Source organism: Coregonus lavaretus, assembly GCF_964263955.1.
Source record: "Coregonus lavaretus genome assembly, contig: HAP1_SCAFFOLD_2078, whole genome shotgun sequence".
NCBI classification, from domain to species: Eukaryota; Metazoa; Chordata; class Actinopteri; order Salmoniformes; family Salmonidae; genus Coregonus; species Coregonus lavaretus.
In genome coordinates this window covers 69,703-89,641 of record NW_028164002.1, presented here as the reverse complement: position 1 = coordinate 89,641, position 19,939 = coordinate 69,703, and the positions used below count along the sequence as shown (strand labels likewise).

At 48.3% G+C, this 19,939-nt stretch overlaps 1 protein-coding gene across 1 annotated transcript in view; it reads right to left on the bottom strand.

Moving 5' to 3' along the window:
• Positions 1–7,475: 7,475 nt before the first annotated feature.
• LOC311117587 (rhophilin-2-like) overlaps positions 7,476–19,939 on the bottom strand; it is a 59,019-nt gene continuing 46,555 nt past the window's right edge. The window contains exons 8-13 of the mRNA XM_084192529.1: positions 17,371–17,558; positions 16,619–16,775; positions 13,256–13,375; positions 10,632–10,826; positions 10,112–10,188; positions 7,476–7,838 (exon numbers count right to left, since the gene is read on the bottom strand). Of these exons, the coding sequence (XP_084048655.1) occupies positions 7,572–7,838; positions 10,112–10,188; positions 10,632–10,826; positions 13,256–13,375; positions 16,619–16,775; positions 17,371–17,558 (1,004 nt within the window). The 3' untranslated portion in view covers positions 7,476–7,571. The remainder of the gene's footprint in view (positions 7,839–10,111; positions 10,189–10,631; positions 10,827–13,255; positions 13,376–16,618; positions 16,776–17,370; positions 17,559–19,939) is intronic.

Below are 19,939 nucleotides of genomic sequence, written 5' to 3'. Positions count from 1 at the left end.
TGCTCTGGTCTAGTCAGTTGGTCCTAATCAGGCTCTGGTCTGGTCTAGTCAGTTGGTCCTAATCAGGCTCTGCTCTGGTCTAGTCAGTTGGTCCTAATCAGGCTCTGCTCTGGTCTAGTCAGTTGGTCCTAATCAGGCTCTGCTCTGGTCTAGTCAGTTGGTCCTAATCAGGCTCTGCTCTGGTCTAGTCAGTTGGTCCTAATCAGGCTCTGCTCTGGTCTAGTCAGTTGGTCCTAATCAGGCTCTGCTCTGGTCTAGTCAGTTGGTCCTAATCAGGCTCTGCTCTGGTCTAGTCAGTTGGTCCTAATCAGGCTCTGCTCTGGTCTAGTCAGTTGGTCCTAATCAGGCTCTGCTCTGGTCTAGTCAGTTGGTCCTAATCAGGCTCTGCTCTGGTCTAGTCAGTTGGTCCTAATCAGGCTCTGCTCTGGTCTAGTCAGTTGGTCCTAATCAGGCTCTGCTCTGGTCTAGTCAGTTGGTCCTAATCAGGCTCTGCTCTGGTCTAGTCAGTTGGTCCTAATCAGGCTCTGCTCTGGTCTAGTCAGTTGGTCCTAATCAGGCTCTGCTCTGGTCTAGTCAGTTGGTCCTAATCAGGCTCTGCTCTGGTCTAGTCAGTTGGTCCTAATCAGGCTCTGCTCTGGTCTAGTCAGTTGGTCCTAATCAGGCTCTGCTCTGGTCTAGTCAGTTGGTCCTAATCAGGCTCTGCTCTGGTCTAGTCAGTTGGTCCTAATCAGGCTCTGCTCTGGTCTAGTCAGTTGGTCCTAATCAGGCTCTGCTCTGGTCTAGTCAGTTGGTCCTAATCAGGCTCTGCTCTGGTCTAGTCAGTTGGTCCTAATCAGGCTCTGCTCTGGTCTAGTCAGTTGGTCCTAATCAGGCTCTGCTCTGGTCTAGTCAGTTGGTCCTAATCAGGCTCTGCTCTGGTCTAGTCAGTTGGTCCTAATCAGGCTCTGCTCTGGTCTAGTCAGTTGGTCCTAATCAGGCTCTGGTCTGGTCTAGTCAGTTGGTCCTAATCAGGCTCTGCTCTGGTCTAGTCAGTTGGTCCTAATCAGGCTCTGCTCTGGTCTAGTCAGTTGGTCCTAATCAGGCTCTGCTCTGGTCTAGTCAGTTGGTCCTAATCAGGCTCTGCTCTGGTCTAGTCAGTTGGTCCTAATAGGCTCTGCTGTCGGTCTAGTCAGTTGGTCCTAATCAGGCTCTGGTCTGGTCTAGTCAGTTGGTCCTAATCAGGCTCTGCTCTGGTCTAGTCAGTTGGTCCTAATCAGGCTCTGCTCTGGTCTAGTCAGTTGGTCCTAATCAGGCTCTGCTCTGGTCTAGTCAGTTGGTCCTAATCAGGCTCTGGTCTGGTCTAGTCAGTTGGTCCTAATCAGGCTCTGCTCTGGTCTAGTCAGTTGGTCCTAATCAGGCTCTGGTCTGGTCTAGTCAGTTGGTCCTAATCAGGCTCTGCTCTGGTCTAGTCAGTTGGTCCTAATCAGGCTCTGCTCTGGTCTAGTCAGTTGGTCCTAATCAGGCTCTGGTCTAGTCAGTTGGTCCTAATCAGGCTCTGCTCTGGTCTAGTCAGTTGGTCCTAATCAGGCTCTGGTCTGGTCTAGTCAGTTGGTCCTAATCAGGCTCTGCTCTGGTCTAGTCAGTTGGTCCTAATCAGGCTCTGCTCTGGTCTAGTCAGTTGGTCCTAATCAGGCTCTGGCTCTGGTCTAGTCAGTTGGTCCTAATCAGGCTCTGCTCTGGTCTAGTCAGTTGGTCCTAATCAGGCTCTGCTCTGGTCTAGTCAGTTGGTCCTAATCAGGCTCTGCTCTGGTCTAGTCAGTTGGTCCTAATCAGGCTCTGCTCTGGTCTAGTCAGTTGGTCCTAATCAGGCTCTGCTCTGGTCTAGTCAGTTGGTCCTAATCAGGCTCTGCTCTGGTCTAGTCAGTTGGTCCTAATCAGGCTCTGCTCTGGTCTAGTCAGTTGGTCCTAATCAGGCTCTGCTCTGGTCTAGTCAGTTGGTCCTAATCAGGCTCTGCTCTGGTCTAGTCAGTTGGTCCTAATCAGGCTCTGCTCTGGTCTAGTCAGTTGGTCCTAATCAGGCTCTGCTCTGGTCTAGTCAGTTGGTCCTAATCAGGCTCTGCTCTGGTCTAGTCAGTTGGTCCTAATCAGGCTCTGCTCTGGTCTAGTCAGTTGGTCCTAATCAGGCTCTGCTCTGGTCTAGTCAGTTGGTCCTAATCAGGCTCTGCTCTGGTCTAGTCAGTTGGTCCTAATCAGGCTCTGGTCTGGTCTAGTCAGTTGGTCCTAATCAGGCTCTGCTCTGGTCTAGTCAGTTGGTCCTAATCAGGCTCTGGTCTGGTCTAGTCAGTTGGTCCTAATCAGGCTCTGCTCTGGTCAGTTGGTCCTAATCAGGCTCTGCACTGGTCTAGTCAGTTGGTCCTAATCAGGCTCTGGTCTAGTCAGTTGGTCCTAATCAGGCTCTGGTCTGGTCTAGTCAGTTGGTCCTAATCAGGCTCTGCTCTGGTCTAGTCATTTGGTCCTAATCAGGCTCTGCTCTGGTCTAGTCAGTTGGTCCTAATCAGGCTCTGCTCTGGTCTAGTCAGTTGGTCCTAATCAGGCTCTGGTCTGGTCTAGTCAGTTGGTCCTAATCAGGCTCTGGTCTGGTCTAGTCAGTTGGTCCTAATCAGGCTCTGCTCTGGTCTAGTCAGTTGGTCCTAATCAGGCTCTGCTCTGGTCTAGTCAGTTGGTCCTAATCAGGCTCTGCTCTGGTCTAGTCAGTTGGTCCTAATCAGGCTCTGCTCTGGTCTAGTCAGTTGGTCCTAATCAGGCTCTGCTCTGGTCTAGTCAGTTGGTCCTAATCAGGCTCTGCTCTGGTCTAGTCAGTTGGTCCTAATCAGGCTCTGGTCTGGTCTGGTCAGTTGGTCCTAATCAGGCTCTGCTCTGGTCTAGTCAGTTGGTCCTAATCAGGCTCTGGTCTGGTCTAGTCAGTTGGTCCTAATCAGGCTCTGCTCTGGTCTAGTCAGTTGGTCCTAATCAGGCTCTGCTCTGGTCTAGTCAGTTGGTCCTAATCAGGCTCTGCTCTGGTCTAGTCAGTTGGTCCTAATCAGGCTCTGGTCTGGTCTAGTCAGTTGGTCCTAATCAGGCTCTGCTCTGGTCTAGTCAGTTGGTCCTAATCAGGCTCTGGTCTGGTCTAGTCAGTTGGTCCTAATCAGGCTCTGGTCTGGTCTAGTCAGTTGGTCCTAATCAGGCTCTGGTCTGGTCTAGGTCAGTTGGTCCTAATCAGGCTCTGCTCTGGTCTAGTCAGTTGGTCCTAATCAGGCTCTGGTCTGGTCTAGTCAGTTGGTCCTAATCAGGCTCTGCTCTGGTCTAGTCAGTTGGTCCTAATCAGGCTCTGCTCTGGTCTAGTCAGTTGGTCCTAATCAGGCTCTGGTCTGGTCTAGTCAGTTGGTCCTAATCAGGCTCTGCTCTGGTCTAGTCAGTTGGTCCTAATCAGGCTCTGCTCTGGTCTAGTCAGTTGGTCCTAATCAGGCTCTGCTCTGGTCTAGTCAGTTGGTCCTAATCAGGCTCTGCTCTGGTCTAGTCAGTTGGTCCTAATCAGGCTCTGGTCTGGTCTAGTCAGTTGGTCCTAATCAGGCTCTGCTCTGGTCTAGTCAGTTGGTCCTAATCAGGCTCTGGTCTGGTCTAGTCAGTTGGTCCTAATCAGGCTCTGCTCTGGTCAGTTGGTCCTAATCAGGCTCTGCTCTGGTCTAGTCAGTTGGTCCTAATCAGGCTCTGGTCTAGTCAGTTGGTCCTAATCAGGCTCTGGTCTGGTCTAGTCAGTTGGTCCTAATCAGGCTCTGCTCTGGTCTAGTCAGTTGGTCCTAATCAGGCTCTGCTCTGGTCTAGTCAGTTGGTCCTAATCAGGCTCTGGTCTGGTCTAGTCAGTTGGTCCTAATCAGGCTCTGCTCTGGTCTAGTCAGTTGGTCCTAATCAGGCTCTGGTCTGGTCTAGTCAGTTGGTCCTAATCAGGCTCTGCTCTGGTCTAGTCAGTTGGTCCTAATCAGGCTCTGCTCTGGTCTAGTCAGTTGGTCCTAATCAGGCTCTGGTCTAGTCAGTTGGTCCTAATCAGGCTCTGGTCTGGTCTAGTCAGTTGGTCCTAATCAGGCTCTGGTCTGGTCTAGTCAGTTGGTCCTAATCAGGCTCTGCTCTGGTCTAGTCAGTTGGTCCTAATCAGGCTCTGCTCTGGTCTAGTCAGTTGGTCCTAATCAGGCTCTGCTCTGGTCTAGTCAGTTGGTCCTAATCAGGCTCTGGTCTGGTCTAGTCAGTTGGTCCTAATCAGGCTCTGGTCTGGTCTAGTCAGTTGGTCCTAATCAGGCTCTGCTCTGGTCTAGTCAGTTGGTCCTAATCAGGCTCTGCTCTGGTCTAGTCAGTTGGTCCTAATCAGGCTCTGCTCTGGTCTAGTCAGTTGGTCCTAATCAGGCTCTGCTCTGGTCTAGTCAGTTGGTCCTAATCAGGCTCTGCTCTGGTCTAGTCAGTTGGTCCTAATCAGGCTCTGCTCTGGTCTAGTCAGTTGGTCCTAATCAGGCTCTGCTCTGGTCTAGTCAGTTGGTCCTAATCAGGCTCTGCTCTGGTCTAGTCAGTTGGTCCTAATCAGGCTCTGCTCTGGTCTAGTCAGTTGGTCCTAATCAGGCTCTGCTCTGGTCTAGTCAGTTGGTCCTAATCAGGCTCTGCTCTGGTCTAGTCAGTTGGTCCTAATCAGGCTCTGGTCTGGTCTAGTCAGTTGGTCCTAATCAGGCTCTGCTCTGGTCTAGTCAGTTGGTCCTAATCAGGCTCTGGTCTGGTCTAGTCAGTTGGTCCTAATCAGGCTCTGCTCTGGTCAGTTGGTCCTAATCAGGCTCTGCACTGGTCTAGTCAGTTGGTCCTAATCAGGCTCTGGTCTAGTCAGTTGGTCCTAATCAGGCTCTGGTCTGGTCTAGTCAGTTGGTCCTAATCAGGCTCTGCTCTGGTCTAGTCATTTGGTCCTAATCAGGCTCTGCTCTGGTCTAGTCAGTTGGTCCTAATCAGGCTCTGCTCTGGTCTAGTCAGTTGGTCCTAATCAGGCTCTGGTCTGGTCTAGTCAGTTGGTCCTAATCAGGCTCTGGTCTGGTCTAGTCAGTTGGTCCTAATCAGGCTCTGGTCTGGTCTAGTCAGTTGGTCCTAATCAGGCTCTGCTCTGGTCTAGTCAGTTGGTCCTAATCAGGCTCTGCTCTGGTCTAGTCAGTTGGTCCTAATCAGGCTCTGCTCTGGTCTAGTCAGTTGGTCCTAATCAGGCTCTGCTCTGGTCTAGTCAGTTGGTCCTAATCAGGCTCTGCTCTGGTCTAGTCAGTTGGTCCTAATCAGGCTCTGGTCTGGTCTGGTCAGTTGGTCCTAATCAGGCTCTGCTCTGGTCTAGTCAGTTGGTCCTAATCAGGCTCTGGTCTGGTCTAGTCAGTTGGTCCTAATCAGGCTCTGCTCTGGTCTAGTCAGTTGGTCCTAATCAGGCTCTGCTCTGGTCTAGTCAGTTGGTCCTAATCAGGCTCTGCTCTGGTCTAGTCAGTTGGTCCTAATCAGGCTCTGGTCTGGTCTAGTCAGTTGGTCCTAATCAGGCTCTGCTCTGGTCTAGTCAGTTGGTCCTAATCAGGCTCTGGTCTGGTCTAGTCAGTTGGTCCTAATCAGGCTCTGGTCTGGTCTAGTCAGTTGGTCCTAATCAGGCTCTGGTCTGGTCTGGTCAGTTGGTCCTAATCAGGCTCTGCTCTGGTCTAGTCAGTTGGTCCTAATCAGGCTCTGGTCTGGTCTAGTCAGTTGGTCCTAATCAGGCTCTGCTCTGGTCTAGTCAGTTGGTCCTAATCAGGCTCTGCTCTGGTCTAGTCAGTTGGTCCTAATCAGGCTCTGGTCTGGTCTAGTCAGTTGGTCCTAATCAGGCTCTGCTCTGGTCTAGTCAGTTGGTCCTAATCAGGCTCTGCTCTGGTCTAGTCAGTTGGTCCTAATCAGGCTCTGCTCTGGTCTAGTCAGTTGGTCCTAATCAGGCTCTGCTCTGGTCTAGTCAGTTGGTCCTAATCAGGCTCTGGTCTGGTCTAGTCAGTTGGTCCTAATCAGGCTCTGCTCTGGTCTAGTCAGTTGGTCCTAATCAGGCTCTGGTCTGGTCTAGTCAGTTGGTCCTAATCAGGCTCTGGTCTTTGTTAGCAGCTATTAATGAGCATTCTGACTGAAAGGAGGGAGGGAGGGAGGGAGGGAGGGAAGGAAGGAGGAGGGAGGGAGGGAGGGAGGGAGGGAGGGAGGAGGGAGGGAGGGAGGGAGGGAGGGAGGGAGGGAGGGAGGGAGGGAGGGGGGAGGGAGGGAGGAGGGAGGGGGGAGGGAGGGAGGGGGGAGGGAGGGAGGGAGGGGGGAGGGAGGGGGGAGGGAGTAGCCTCATTCCTCATCAAAGCCCCCACTATGAGGTAAACACTATTGTTATATTTCCAGGAATTGAGGGATTTCTATTTTTAGGGTGTTGTTGTTGGTCCATAATGTTACTAATGAACGGTTCATTAGGGGAACTCTGGAGGGAAATTAGAACAGTGCGTTTCATGTTTGACTGGGTGTTTTATTACGTCGGTCTTGGCTCTGAGCAGCACCCTATTGGAGTCCGTCTGATGGCTGCTCTGTAATGATCAATTCAAACTAATTCAAAGTTCGTCCTCTTTGGGTAATCACTAATTATTCCTAGATGATTAGCACCAGGAGACTGCAGAGTACAGACCGGTGTTACAGGCTGTGACAGTGACTGTGGCAGAGTAACTGTTTAGGTCGAACCCTTCTTATGGAAATTAGACATTCACCTGCACTGTGTTAACGGGGGAAGGGTTATGCTGCCGCACACACAGGCCAGAGAGAGGGGAAGGGTTATGCTGCCCAGGCCAGAGAGAGGGGAAGGGTTATGCTGCCGCCCATACAGGCCAGAGAGAGGGGAAGGGTTATGCTGCCACACACACAGGCCAGAGAGAGGGGAAGGGTTATGCTGCCGCCCATACAGGCCAGAGAGAGGGGAAGGGTTATGCTGCCGCACACACAGGCCAGAGAGAGGGGAAGGGTTATGCTGCGACACACACAGGCCAGAGAGAGGGGAAGGGTTATGCTGCCCAGGCCAGAGAGAGGGGAAGGGTTATGCTGCCGCACACACAGGCCAGAGAGAGGGGAAGGGTTATGCTGCGACACACACAGGCCAGAGAGAGGGGAAGGGTTATGCTGCCCAGGCCAGAGAGAGGGGAAGGGTTATGCTGCCGCACACACAGGCCAGAGAGAGGGGAAGGGTTATGCTGCCACACACACAGGCCAGAGAGAGGGGAAGGGTTATGCTGCGACACACACAGGCCAGAGAGAGGGGAAGGGTTATGCTGCGACACACACAGGCCAGAGAGAGGGGAAGGGTTATGATGCGACACACACAGGCCAGAGAGAGGGGAAGGGTTATGATGATCCACAGGCAGATGTGGAGGTTTCATTTGAGGTCAACATGAATGATTTACAAACGGAGTTAAAAGTTAAAAGACATAATCTAGTCTAGTTCAAAGTCATCCACCCTTTATGACACAATAATCATCCACCCTTTATGACACATGAAATCAGACAGTGTATGTATGTCACTCACAGCGGCGGGGCAGGGTGGGTCTAGGAAGGTGACCAGTGTGCATCACCAAAACCCTTCCTCCCGTCAGCCTAACCCTTCCCCCCAGTAACCAGTAGTACAGTATACTCACAGCGGAAGGGCAGAGTGGGTCCAGGGAGGTGACCTGCACCGGTACAGGGTCTCCTCTCAGGGTGAAGCCCAGGTCTCTGTCCTCAAGTTTCAGCCTGACGGTGCGAGGAGCTGTCCAGCGTTGCTTAGCAGAGAACACCGACAGAGGACCCTGGAGGGAGGGAGACGGACAGGTTGTTATGATAACTTACCATGGACACCCAACCCTGATACAGTGAGGGGAAAAAGCATTTGATCCCCTGCTGATTTTGTACGTTTGCCCACTGACAAAGACATGATCAGTCTATAATTTTAATGGTAGGTTTATTTGAACAGTGAGAGACAGAATAACAACAAATGAATCCAGAAAAACGCATGTCAAAAATGTTATAAATTGATTTGCATTTTAATGAGGGAAATAAGTATTTGACCCCTCTGCAAAACATGACTTAGTACTTGGTGGCAAAACCCTTGTTGGCAATCACAGAGGTCAGACGTTTCTTGTAGTTGGCCACCAGGTTTGCACACATCTCAGAAGGGATTTTATCCCACTCCTCTTTGCAGATCTTCTCCAAGTCATTAAGGTTTAGAGGCTGACGTTTGGCAACTCGAACCTTCAGCTCCCTCCACAGATTTTCTATGGGATTAAGATCTGGAGACTGGCTGGGCCACTCCAGGACCTTAATGTGCGTCTTCTTGAGCCACTCCTTTGTTGCCTTGGCCGTGTGTTTTGGGTCATTGTCATGCTGGAATACCCATCCACGACCCATTTTCAATGCCCTGGCTGAGGGAAGGAGGTTCTTACCCAAGATTTGACGGTACATGGCCCTGTCCATGTCCCTTTGATGCGGTGAAGTTGTCCTGTCCCCTTAGCAGAAAAACACCCCCAAAGCATAATGTTTCCACCTCCATGTTTGACGGTGGGGATGGTGTTCTTGGGGTCATAGGCAGCATTCCTCGTCCTCCAAACACGGCGAGTTGAGTTGATGCCAAAGAGCTCCATTTTGGTCACATCTGACCACAACACATTCACCCAGTTCTCCTCTGAATCATTCAGATGTTCATTGGCAAACTTCAGACGGGCCTGTATATGTGCTTTCTTGAGCAGGGGGACCTTGCGGGCGCTGCAGGATTTCAGTCCTTCACGGCGTAGTGTGTTACCAATTGTTTTCTTGGTGACTATGGTCCCAGCTGCCTTGAGATCATTGACAAGATCCTCCCGTGTAGTTCTGGGCTGATTCCTCACCGTTGTCATGATCATTGCAACTCCACGAGGTGAGATCTTGCATGGAGCCCCAGGCCGATGGAGATTTACAGTTATTTTGTGTTTCTTCCATTTGCGAATAATCGCACCAACTGTTGTCACCTTCTGACCAAGCTGCTTGGCGATGGTCTTGTAACCCATTCCAGCCTTGTGTAGGTCTACAATCTTGTCCCTGACATCCTTGGAGAGCTCTTTGGTCTTGGCCATGGTGGAGAGTTTGGAATCTGATTGATTGATTGCTTCTGTGGACAGGTGTCTTTTATACAGGTAACAAGCTGAGATTAGGAGCACTCCCTTTAAGAGTGTGCTGCTAATCTCAGCTCGTTACCTGTGTAAAAGACACCTGGGAGCCAGAAATCTTTCTGATTGAGAGGGGGTCAAATACTTATTTCCCTCATTTAAAATGCAAATCAATTTATAACATTTTTGACATGCGTTTTTCTGGATTATTTTGTTGTTATTCTGTCTCTCACTGTTCAAATAAACCTACCATTAAAATTATAGACTGATAATTTCTTTGTCAGTGGGCAAACGTAGAAAATCAGCAGGGGATCAAATACTTTTTTCCCCCTCACTGTAGGTCTGTTAGTGTGGGGTGGGGGGAGACGGACAGGTTGTTATGATCATTTACCATGGACAACCAACCCTGATAGGACTGTTAGTTTGCGTCCCAAATGGCACTATGGGGCCTGGTCAAAAGTAGTGCATTATGTAGGGAATAGATTAGGTGCCATTTGGGATGCAAGCTGTTAGTTCAACACCACAGTTAAATGTTATTGATTCACCAAGACAATGTGACTGAGTAAATAGGGGTATTAACCGAGTTCAACACCACTGTTAAATGTTATTGAGTCACCAAGACAATGTGGTTCTGTTGGGGTGGATTCAGAAAACAGCACAACACGATCTGGGTGTTCAGAACAAGTTGAACTGAATTTAACTGAAAACATTTTGTTTAAAAAAACAAAACAAATCCAGAGCTTTGTAATGCCAATTTCTGAATAAACCATACATACTTTACATGAAGGGCCGGTTTCCCGGACACAGATTAAGCTTAGTCCTAGACTATAAAGGAGTTTAAGAGTCAATGGTGATTCTCCATTCAGCAGGTCTAGGTTTATTCTGTGTCCGGGAAACCGGCCCTGAAAATGTTAGAATGTTAAAATTAGTAGCCCACATACCAGCCTCCGGAAAAAGTCTGTGACTTTCACCTTAGTGGACATGGGCATTTCCATCTCCGCCTTGTGCTCCGTTTTAGCTGAGGAGGGAAAAATAGGCCTTATCATGCTGTTTGTTTGTTATCACAACTACACAACCTGGCAACCTCCTCTGGAGTAGAGTAGTACAGGGGGGGGGGGGGGGGGGGGGGGGGGGGGGGGTGCCAGGTTGGCTACATGATGACGGTAAACAATAGATCATCACATCACCTGGGACTACTAAACGACTATCTAAAAAAGGTAATTAGAAGGTTGTTTAAGGTTATTTCACATGAGAACATTTAGGAAGCTACATTGTATGTTATATGTCTAGTCTTACAATCCACACACAAATTTAACCCAACAATTATAATGATGTCCAATAGCGAGACCCTATCTCAGTATATTAAATAAACAGTAATGTGGAGACAGAGCTGACGTTGAAGTAAAACATTTTAAAAAAATAAGAGTTGTTGATTGAGTTGCCAATAAGAGGTTCACTCACAGATGATGTCTGGTGCCTCCAGGTAGTCTGTGAACTCGTCGTCTTGGTTGTTGTCATTGAACTTGGCCAGGGAGCGTTTGTGACTGGCCAGGAGAATGTCCTGGAGGACCTCGAGCTTCCTGAGGTGACGACACAGACCATGGATCCTCAGAGCCTCCTCGTGACCCATCACAGCCCGCCGCAGGTGGGCCTTACCTGGGGGAGGGAGAGGGGGAGGAAAGGGGAAGTGGAGGAGGTGGAGAGGGCAGGTGGAGGAGGAGGAGGAGAGGGGAGTAGAGGGGAGGAGGAGGGTGGAGGGAGGAGGAGAGGGGGGGTGGAGGAGGAGAGGGGAGGTGGAGGGAGGAGGCGGAAGAGGGAGGAGAGGGAAGGTGGATGTGAGGTGGAGGGAAGGTGGATGTGAGGTGGAGAGAGGGAGGCGAGGGGAGGTGGGAGAAGAGAGGTTGAGGAGGGAGAGAGGGGAGAGTCAGTAAGGCAGGTGGGTATGAGTAAGGATACAGGTAAAAACAAAATGGATCCTGTTTAGACTCAGTCCATAGGGTACCAGGTAATAACATGGATATATACAAGGAGTACCAGGTAATAACATGGCTATATACAGGGAGTACCAGGTAATAACATGGCTATATACAGGGAGTACCAGGTAATAACATGGCTATATACAGGAAGTACCAGGTAATAACATGGCTATATACAGGAAGTACCAGGTAATAACATGGCTATATACAGGGAGTACCAGGTAATAACATGGCTATATACAGGGAGTACCAGGTAATAACATGGCTATATACAGGAAGTACCAGGTAATAACATGGCTATTGTAAGAAATGCTATTTTTATAAATAGCTTATTGCTATTACATTGCTATAACTAATTCCTTTTTTCAAGACAAGTTTTGTCAAGAACTCGAAGGCACATATATTGCAGAAAACATGTTCTGCATTGCACAAGAGGCACATGATGCTGAACACACACACACACTCAGAGACAGAATGCTGACACCAACCTTGCATAGACATTGATGAAACAGGTAACGCCTGACCACAGGGTGTTAGGGTCATTGCTGATTATAGACAACAACATCTCGTGACTCTTGCCACAGATGCACTCACACACACAGACTTACTCAAGATAAGATAACTAAACACACACACCAAATCTCCTACTTTGCTGAACATTCGGAACAAAGGGCCTGAGCTACAGCGCGTAGATCTCCTAGACCCAATCACAGAGGACGACGCTCGAACAGCATGGACCAACCAGAAGACCAGATCTGCCAGACTCAACCTACTTTACTAACTGTATAAAACATATGTGCACTGTGTTTTCGGGGCTCCGTCTGCAAGTTCCATATGAGCTGAAAGAACGAGTCCGTGCACGCTTGTACCAGATATCTTTACTCTGAATAAACTGCCGCTTGTCATACAATTTACCACCTAGTCTGAATCCATCCTTGACCGACTCTCCCTTCTCCATATCCCGTTATCAACACTATATACACAGGTAGCAGGTAAATTCAAATCGGGAGTGCCAGAGTGCGCTCTGAGCGTTCGTAAATTCAGAGCGTTTCCCTCTCGGAGCGTTCAGAGCGCACACTGGCCGAGGAGTAGGGTTGATCCGAGCATTCTGACCATCACAACGGCAGTCAAGCACCCAAGCTAACTGGCTAGCTACTTCCGGACACAAATGAGAGAACACCTCACTGACCATGTTACTCGCCCTAGCAGAGCTGGTTAGGCTGTTTTCATGTTATCCTGTGCTGCTGGCAACAATTTAATGACGCTTTTTTGCCGATGTTTACTGACACCGGCCATATTCAGCAGGTGTTGAGCTATCGTAAATTCATCAGTTATTCTGTGCTCTGGCACAATCAGACGAGAGTGCTCTGAAATCAGAGTAGATGGCCAGAGCGAATTTATGTCCATTGAGAACGCACAGCGACTATACCACTTAGCTAAGAATGTCGTGAATAATGAAGTCAATAAACGTTGGGTAGTTAGTTAGGTAGCATATGCTTAATATACTGGTTAAGTACGATGTATTAATAGCCAAGTAACGAGGTAGCTAGCTAACATACCGGTACATACTGCTGTAATGATATGCTATGCGGTTCGTAAGGATAGCGTAGCTAACAAATAGTCAGCCAACATAACGTGTAGCGTAACTTGTTTGAAAAGTCATTACTTTATTACATTGCTCAACATTTTCGTAACATTTGTCATAATTAGTTAAATCAATGAATTTGTATCCGCTCTCGTCGGACTTCGGCCATTTTCTTCGAATCTGAAAACGTTATGAAGCCACGCCCATTTTCTGAAGAATTGCATTATGGGCCCTAAAAGCACGGAAATAGTGTCCACTGCTTGTATACCTCGTATTTTGACGAATGTAGCATCCGGGAACTTTTGGCATACTAACTACATCCATACCATGACCAATAAACATACTACATCCTAAATTTACGTCACAAATAGTACGGTCGGTGCGGTTAGTATGAGGATTCAAACACAGCAGGTGTGTAGAGTCCAGACAGTCAGAGACTGTGTAAATGACTGGATCTAGACCTCAACCACATAATAAAGGACCCACGTAAACACAGTATTGGGCTTTGGGCCTATGGGCCTTACCGATGTGTCGTCTCTCCTCTCTCTTCCTGAGGATGTCGAGCGGGGAGCGGCCATCTGGCATGGCATCATACACCTGGGACAGAGCCTTCTCCTGTTGGTCCTCATCATCACTGGATCTCACTGGAAAAAACACAGACCGGAGACAGGATTAGGACATGGCAACACAGAGACAGGAGAAGGACGTGGCAACACAGAGACAGGAGAAGGACATGGCAACACAGAGACAGGAGAAGGACATGGCAACACAGAGACAGGATTAGGACATGGCAACACAGAGACAGGATTAGGACATGGCAACACAGAGACAGGATTAGGACATGGCAACACAGAGACAGGATTAGGACATGGCAACACAGAGACAGGAGAAGGACATGGCAACACAGAGACAGGAGACAGGATTAGGACATGGCAACACAGAGACAGGAGACATGATTAGGACATGGCAACACAGAGACAGGATTAGGACATGGCAACACAGAGACAGGATTAGGACATGGCAACACAGAGACAGGATTAGGACATGGCAACACAGAGACAGGATTAGGACATGGCAACACAGAGACAGGAGAAGGACATGGCAACACAGAGACAGGAGACAGGATTAGGACATGGCAACACAGAGACAGGATTAGGACATGGCAACACAGAGACAGGATTAGGACATGGCAACACAGAGACAGGATTAGGACATGGCAACACAGAGACAGGATTAGGACATGGCAACACAGAGACAGGAGACATGATTAGGACATGGCAACACAGAGACAGGATTAGGACATGGCAACACAGAGACAGGATTAGGACATGGCAACACAGAGACAGGATTAGGACATGGCAACACAGAGACAGGATTAGGACATGGCAACACAGAGACAGGATTAGGACATGGCAACACAGAGACAGGAGAAGGACATGGCAACACAGAGACAGGAGACAGGATTAGGACATGGCAACACAGAGACAGGATTAGGACATGGCAACACAGAGACAGGAGACATGATTAGGACATGGCAACACAGAGACAGGATTAGGACATGGCAACACAGAGACAGGATTAGGACATGGCCACACAGAGACAGGAGAAGGACATGGCAACACAGAGACAGGAGAAGGACATGGCAACACAGAGACAGGATTAGGACATGGCAACACAGAGACAGGAGAAGGACATGGCAACACAGAGACAGGAGAAGGACATGGCAACACAGAGACAGGAGACATGATTAGGACATGGCAACACAGAGACAGGATTAGGACATGGCAACACAGAGACAGGAGAAGGACATGGCAACACAGAGACAGGAGAAGGACACGGCAACACAGAGACAGGATTAGGACATGGCAACACAGAGACAGGATTAGGACATGGCAACACAGAGACAGGATTAGGACATGGCAACACAGAGACAGGATTAGGACGTGGCAACACAGAGACAGGAGAAGGACGTGGCAACACAGAGACAGGATTAGGACATGGCAACACAGAGACAGGAGAAGGACATGGCAACACAGAGACAGGAGAAGGACATGGCAACACAGAGACAGGATTAGGACATGGCAACACAGAGACAGGATTAGGACATGGCAACACAGAGACAGGATTAGGACATGGCAACACAGAGACAGGATTAGGACATGGCAACACAGAGACAGGATTAGGACATGGCAACACAGAGACAGGATTAGGACATGGCAACACAGAGACAGGAGAAGGACATGGCAACACAGAGACAGGATTAGGACATGGCAACACAGAGACAGGATTAGGACATGGCAACACAGAGACAGGATTAGGACATGGAAACACACAGAGACAGGAGAAGGACATGGCAACACAGAGACAGGAGAAGGACATGGCAACACAGAGACAGGATTAGGACATGGCAACACAGAGACAGGATTAGGACATGGCAACACAGAGACAGGAGAAGGACATGGAAACACAGAGACAGGAGAAGGACATGGCAACACAGAGACAGGAGAAGGACATGGCAACACAGAGACAGGAGAAGGACATGGCAACACAGAGACAGGAGAAGGACATGGCAACACAGAGACAGGAGAAGGACATGGCAACACAGAGACAGGAGAAGGACATGGCAACACAGAGACAGGAGAAGGACATGGCAACACAGAGACAGGAGAAGGACATGGCAACACAGAGACAGGAGAAGGACATGGCAACACAGAGACAGGATTAGGACATGGCAACACAGAGACAGGATTAGGACATGGAAACACAGAGACAGGATTAGGACATGGCAACACACAGAGACAGGATTAGGACATGGCAACACAGAGACGGGAGAAGGACATGGCAACACAGAGACAGGAGAAGGACATGGCAACACAGAGACAGGATTAGGACATGGAAACACAGAGACAGGATTAGGACATGGCAACACAGAGACAGGATTAGGACATGGCAACACAGAGACAGGATTAGGACATGGCAACACAGAGACAGGATTAGGACATGGCAACACAGAGACAGGAGAAGGACATGGCAACACAGAGACAGGAGAAGGACATGGCAACACAGAGACAGGATTAGGACATGGCAACACAGAGACAGGAGAAGGACATGGCAACACAGAGACAGGAGAAGGACATGGCAACACAGAGACAGTAGAAGGACATGGCAACACAGAGACAGGAGAAGGACGTGGCAACACAGAGACAGGATTAGGACATGGCAACACAGAGACAGGAGACACAATTCTGCCTTTCAATCAAGGTTTGAGTTTTATGCAATCCCTCCTCTCTGCCAATGCAGGGACACCATCAGGACATGATTAGTTTAGTTGATCCATTTGGACATGATTAGTTCCATGGTCATACCCCTCTGGTCAAAAGTAGTGCACTATATAGGGAATAGGGTGCCATGGTCGTACACCTCTGGTCAAAAGTAGTGCACTATATAGGGAATAGGGTGCCATGGTCATACACCTCTGGTCAAAAGTAGTGCACTATATAGGGAACCATTTGGGATGTAGCCTTGGCTGTTGGCAGTGTCCCTCTAACCAGAGGACAGATCCAGCCTGGGACCGAGACAGTTTGGTTTGAGCAACACAAAGAAGTGTTATATAACTGACCATGGTGGTACCGATTCAAACTCTACACTGCTCTCTCTTTCTGTCCTCGTTATAAAACTAAAAAGGTCCCAGTTGGGAGATTCCACTAAAGGTCTTGATGAGGAGAGTCCATTAAAGTCTATTTAAACTGATACCTGAGATGTCGTCTTTGGGATGTGAGAGGAAGGAGGAGGTGAATGAACCACTCTGTTTCAGTAAGGTCCAGGAAATCTCTCACTCACTCACTCACTCACTCACTCACTCATTGGCTAATGGCTGCTTAACTTACGCTGGTGGTCCAACAGAGCGGTAGCCAGGAAGTAGTGTGCCAGTGAGCGGTAGTGGTTGGTCTTGACCTGAGCCATGGTGGACCAGAAGAACGGGACGTTGTCTTTGATGGGAGTCTGGCTCATAGACTGGTGGACCTGGCCATAGGTGTCTCCTACCTGAGAGGGGACATAGAGATGTAGTGTTATAGTATGCATCCTATTCCCTATATAGTGCACTACTTTTGAGCAGAGCTCAATGGCACCCTATTCCCTATATAGTGCACTACTTTTGACCAGAGCCCAATGGCATCCTATTCCCTATATAGTGCACTACTTTTGAGCAGAGCCCAATGGCACCCTATTCCCTATATAGTGCACTACTTTTGACCAGAGCCCAATGGCACCCTATTCCCTATATAGTGCACTACTTTTGAGCAGAGTCTTAGTGCACTAAATAGGGAATGGGGTGCCATTTGGGAGGTACTGTTATATTGTTACAGGACGACCTTTCCTGCTCTTTAGTCAGACCCACCTCAAAGGGATCTGTGAGACGGGAAGTGCCATACTGTCTTAGATAATGGAGCTCATTATAGCGTTGAGGTTAAACTCTAAAACAAACACTATTAGGGCAAAGCAGATCTGTAATGTGTTGAATGTTACCCATTGAACATCAGACCAATCCATAAAATCTATCTATAGCAAATTAATCAATATCAATCCATCTGTATTAGCCTGTAGACCGTGTAAATGATTAAATGTTTTGTACATGTACCTTGGCAGCCTCCTGGGCCATCTTGAGGAGAGAGAAGAACTCATTGCGGATGCCCGACAGAGCGATTTTCTCAAACAGACACTCCTGAGCTTGAGCCAGCATCATCTTGATGAGCATGCTGAGCATGGAGGGGCTCATGTCGTAGCTGGGGGTGTGGGTGAACGTCTCCTTCAGGTGGTGCAGGACTCCTACAGGGGGAGACACAGAGAGAGAGAGAGAGAGAGAGAGAGAGAGAGAGAGAGAGAGAGAGAGAGAGAGAGAGAGAGAGAGAGAGAGAGAGAGAGAGGGGGGAGGTGAGCTGAGCTGAGCTGAGCATGGAGGGACTCACATCATAGCTGGGAGGTGTGAGTGAACGTCTCCTTCAGGTGGTTCAGGACTCATTTCTAAACGCTGCATACGGATAAAATATGCCCCAAAACATGCATGCGCCAGTTTTCACGCAAGAATTTGCATTTATAAAAACTGAACTTGACGTGAGAATGTGCTAATCCTTTTATACTCCCGCTAACATCAGACCATGAGTACTCAGTTTCTAACATTAGACCATGAGTACTCACAGTTTCAAACATTAGACCATGAGTACTCACCGTTTCTAACATTAGACCATGACTACTCACCGTTTCTAACATTAGACCATGAGTACTCACCGTTTCTAACATTAGACCATGAGTACTCACAGTTTCTAACATTAGACCATGAGTACTCACCGTTTCTAACATCAGACCATGAGTACTCAGTTTCTAACATTAGACCATGAGTACTCACAGATTAAAAATAATTTAAACTTTCTGCTCATATAAAGACATGTCTATGTCCTGGAAAGTTTGCCGGGACTTACAACAGTCATGCTAATCACATTAGCGCACGTTAGCTCAACCGTCCCGTATACGGGACACCGATCCCGTAGAGGATCAGAAGGTTCACCTTTTCCATTGACGTTTGTAGGCTACATCTGAATACTGTAATGTGTTTCTCCAGTTGACAATATTTGCTTTAGGAACATAATACACATACCGTTCATTCGGAGAGTATTCAGACCCCTTCACTTTTTCCACATTTTATTACGATACAGCCTTATTCTAAAATTGATTAAATTGTTTCCCCCTCCTCAATCTACACACAATACCCCATAATGACAAAGCTAAAACAGGTTTTTATAAATGTTTGCAAATGTATTAAAAATAAAAGAACTCAAATATCACATTTACATAAGTATTCAGACCCGTTGCTCAGTACTTTGTTGAAGCACCTTTGGCAGAGATTACAGCCTCGAGTCGTCTTGGGTATGATGCTACAAGCTTGTATTTGGGGAGTTTCTCCCATTCTTCTCTGCAGATCCTCTCAAGCTCTGTCAGGTTGGATGGGGAGCGTCGCTGCACAGCTATTTTCAGGTCTCTCCATAGATGTTAGATCGGGTTTAAGTCCGGGCTCTGGCTGGGCCCACTCAAGGACATTCAGAGACTTGTCCCGAAGCCACTCCTGCGTTGTCTTGGCTGTGTGCTAAGGGTTGTTGTCCTGTTGGAAGGTGAACCTTCACTCCAGTCGGAGGTCCTGAGCGCTCTGGAGCAGGTTTTCATCAAGGATCCCTCTGTACTTTGCTCCGTTCATCTTTGCCTCGACCCTGACTAGTCTCCCAGTCCCTGCCGGTGAAAAACATCCCCACAGCATGATGCTGCCACCGCCATGCTTCACCGTAGTGATGGTGCCAGGTTTCCTCCAGACGTGACACTTGGCATTCAGGCCAAAGAGTTCAATCTTGGTTTCATCAGACCAGAGAATCTTGTTTCTCATGGTCTGGTCTGAGCTCTGTCACCTCCCTGACCAAGGCCCTTCTCCCCCGATTGCTCAGTTTGGCCGGGCAGCCAGCTCTAGGAAGAGTCTTGGTGGTTCAAAACTTCTTCTGTTTAAGAATGATGGAAGCCACTGTGTTCTTGGGGATCTTCAATGCTGCAGAAATGTTTTGGTGCCCTTCCCCAGATCTGTGCCTCGACACAATCCTGTCTTGGAGCTCTACGGACAATTCCTTCGACCTCATGGCTTGGTTTTTGCTCTGACATGCACGGTCAACTGTGGGACCTTATATAGACAGGTGTATGCCTTTCCAAATCATGTCCAATCAATTGAATTGACCCCAGGTGGACTCCAATCAAGTTGTAGAAACATGTCAAGCATGATCAATGGAAACAGGATGCACCTGAGCTCAATTTCGAGTCTCATAACAAAGGGTCTGAATACTTATGTAAATAAGGTATCTCTTATTTTTAATACATTTGCAAATATGTTTAAAAACCTGTTTTCGCTTTGTCATTATGGGGTATTGTGTGTAGATTGACGAGGGAACATTTTAATTTCATCCATTTTAGAATAAGGCTGTAACGTAACAAAATGTGGAAAAAGTGAAGGGGTCTGAATACTTTCCGAATGCACTGTATCATATATCCTAACCATTGCAGTATAAATTCCTCACCTTTTCTGGCCGTGAGGGGTTAATACTGAAGAAGCCATACAATAAATGACCATCTCTCATTTAATTGGGCCTATTAGATGATCATTTCTAGTTTTTGCTCTA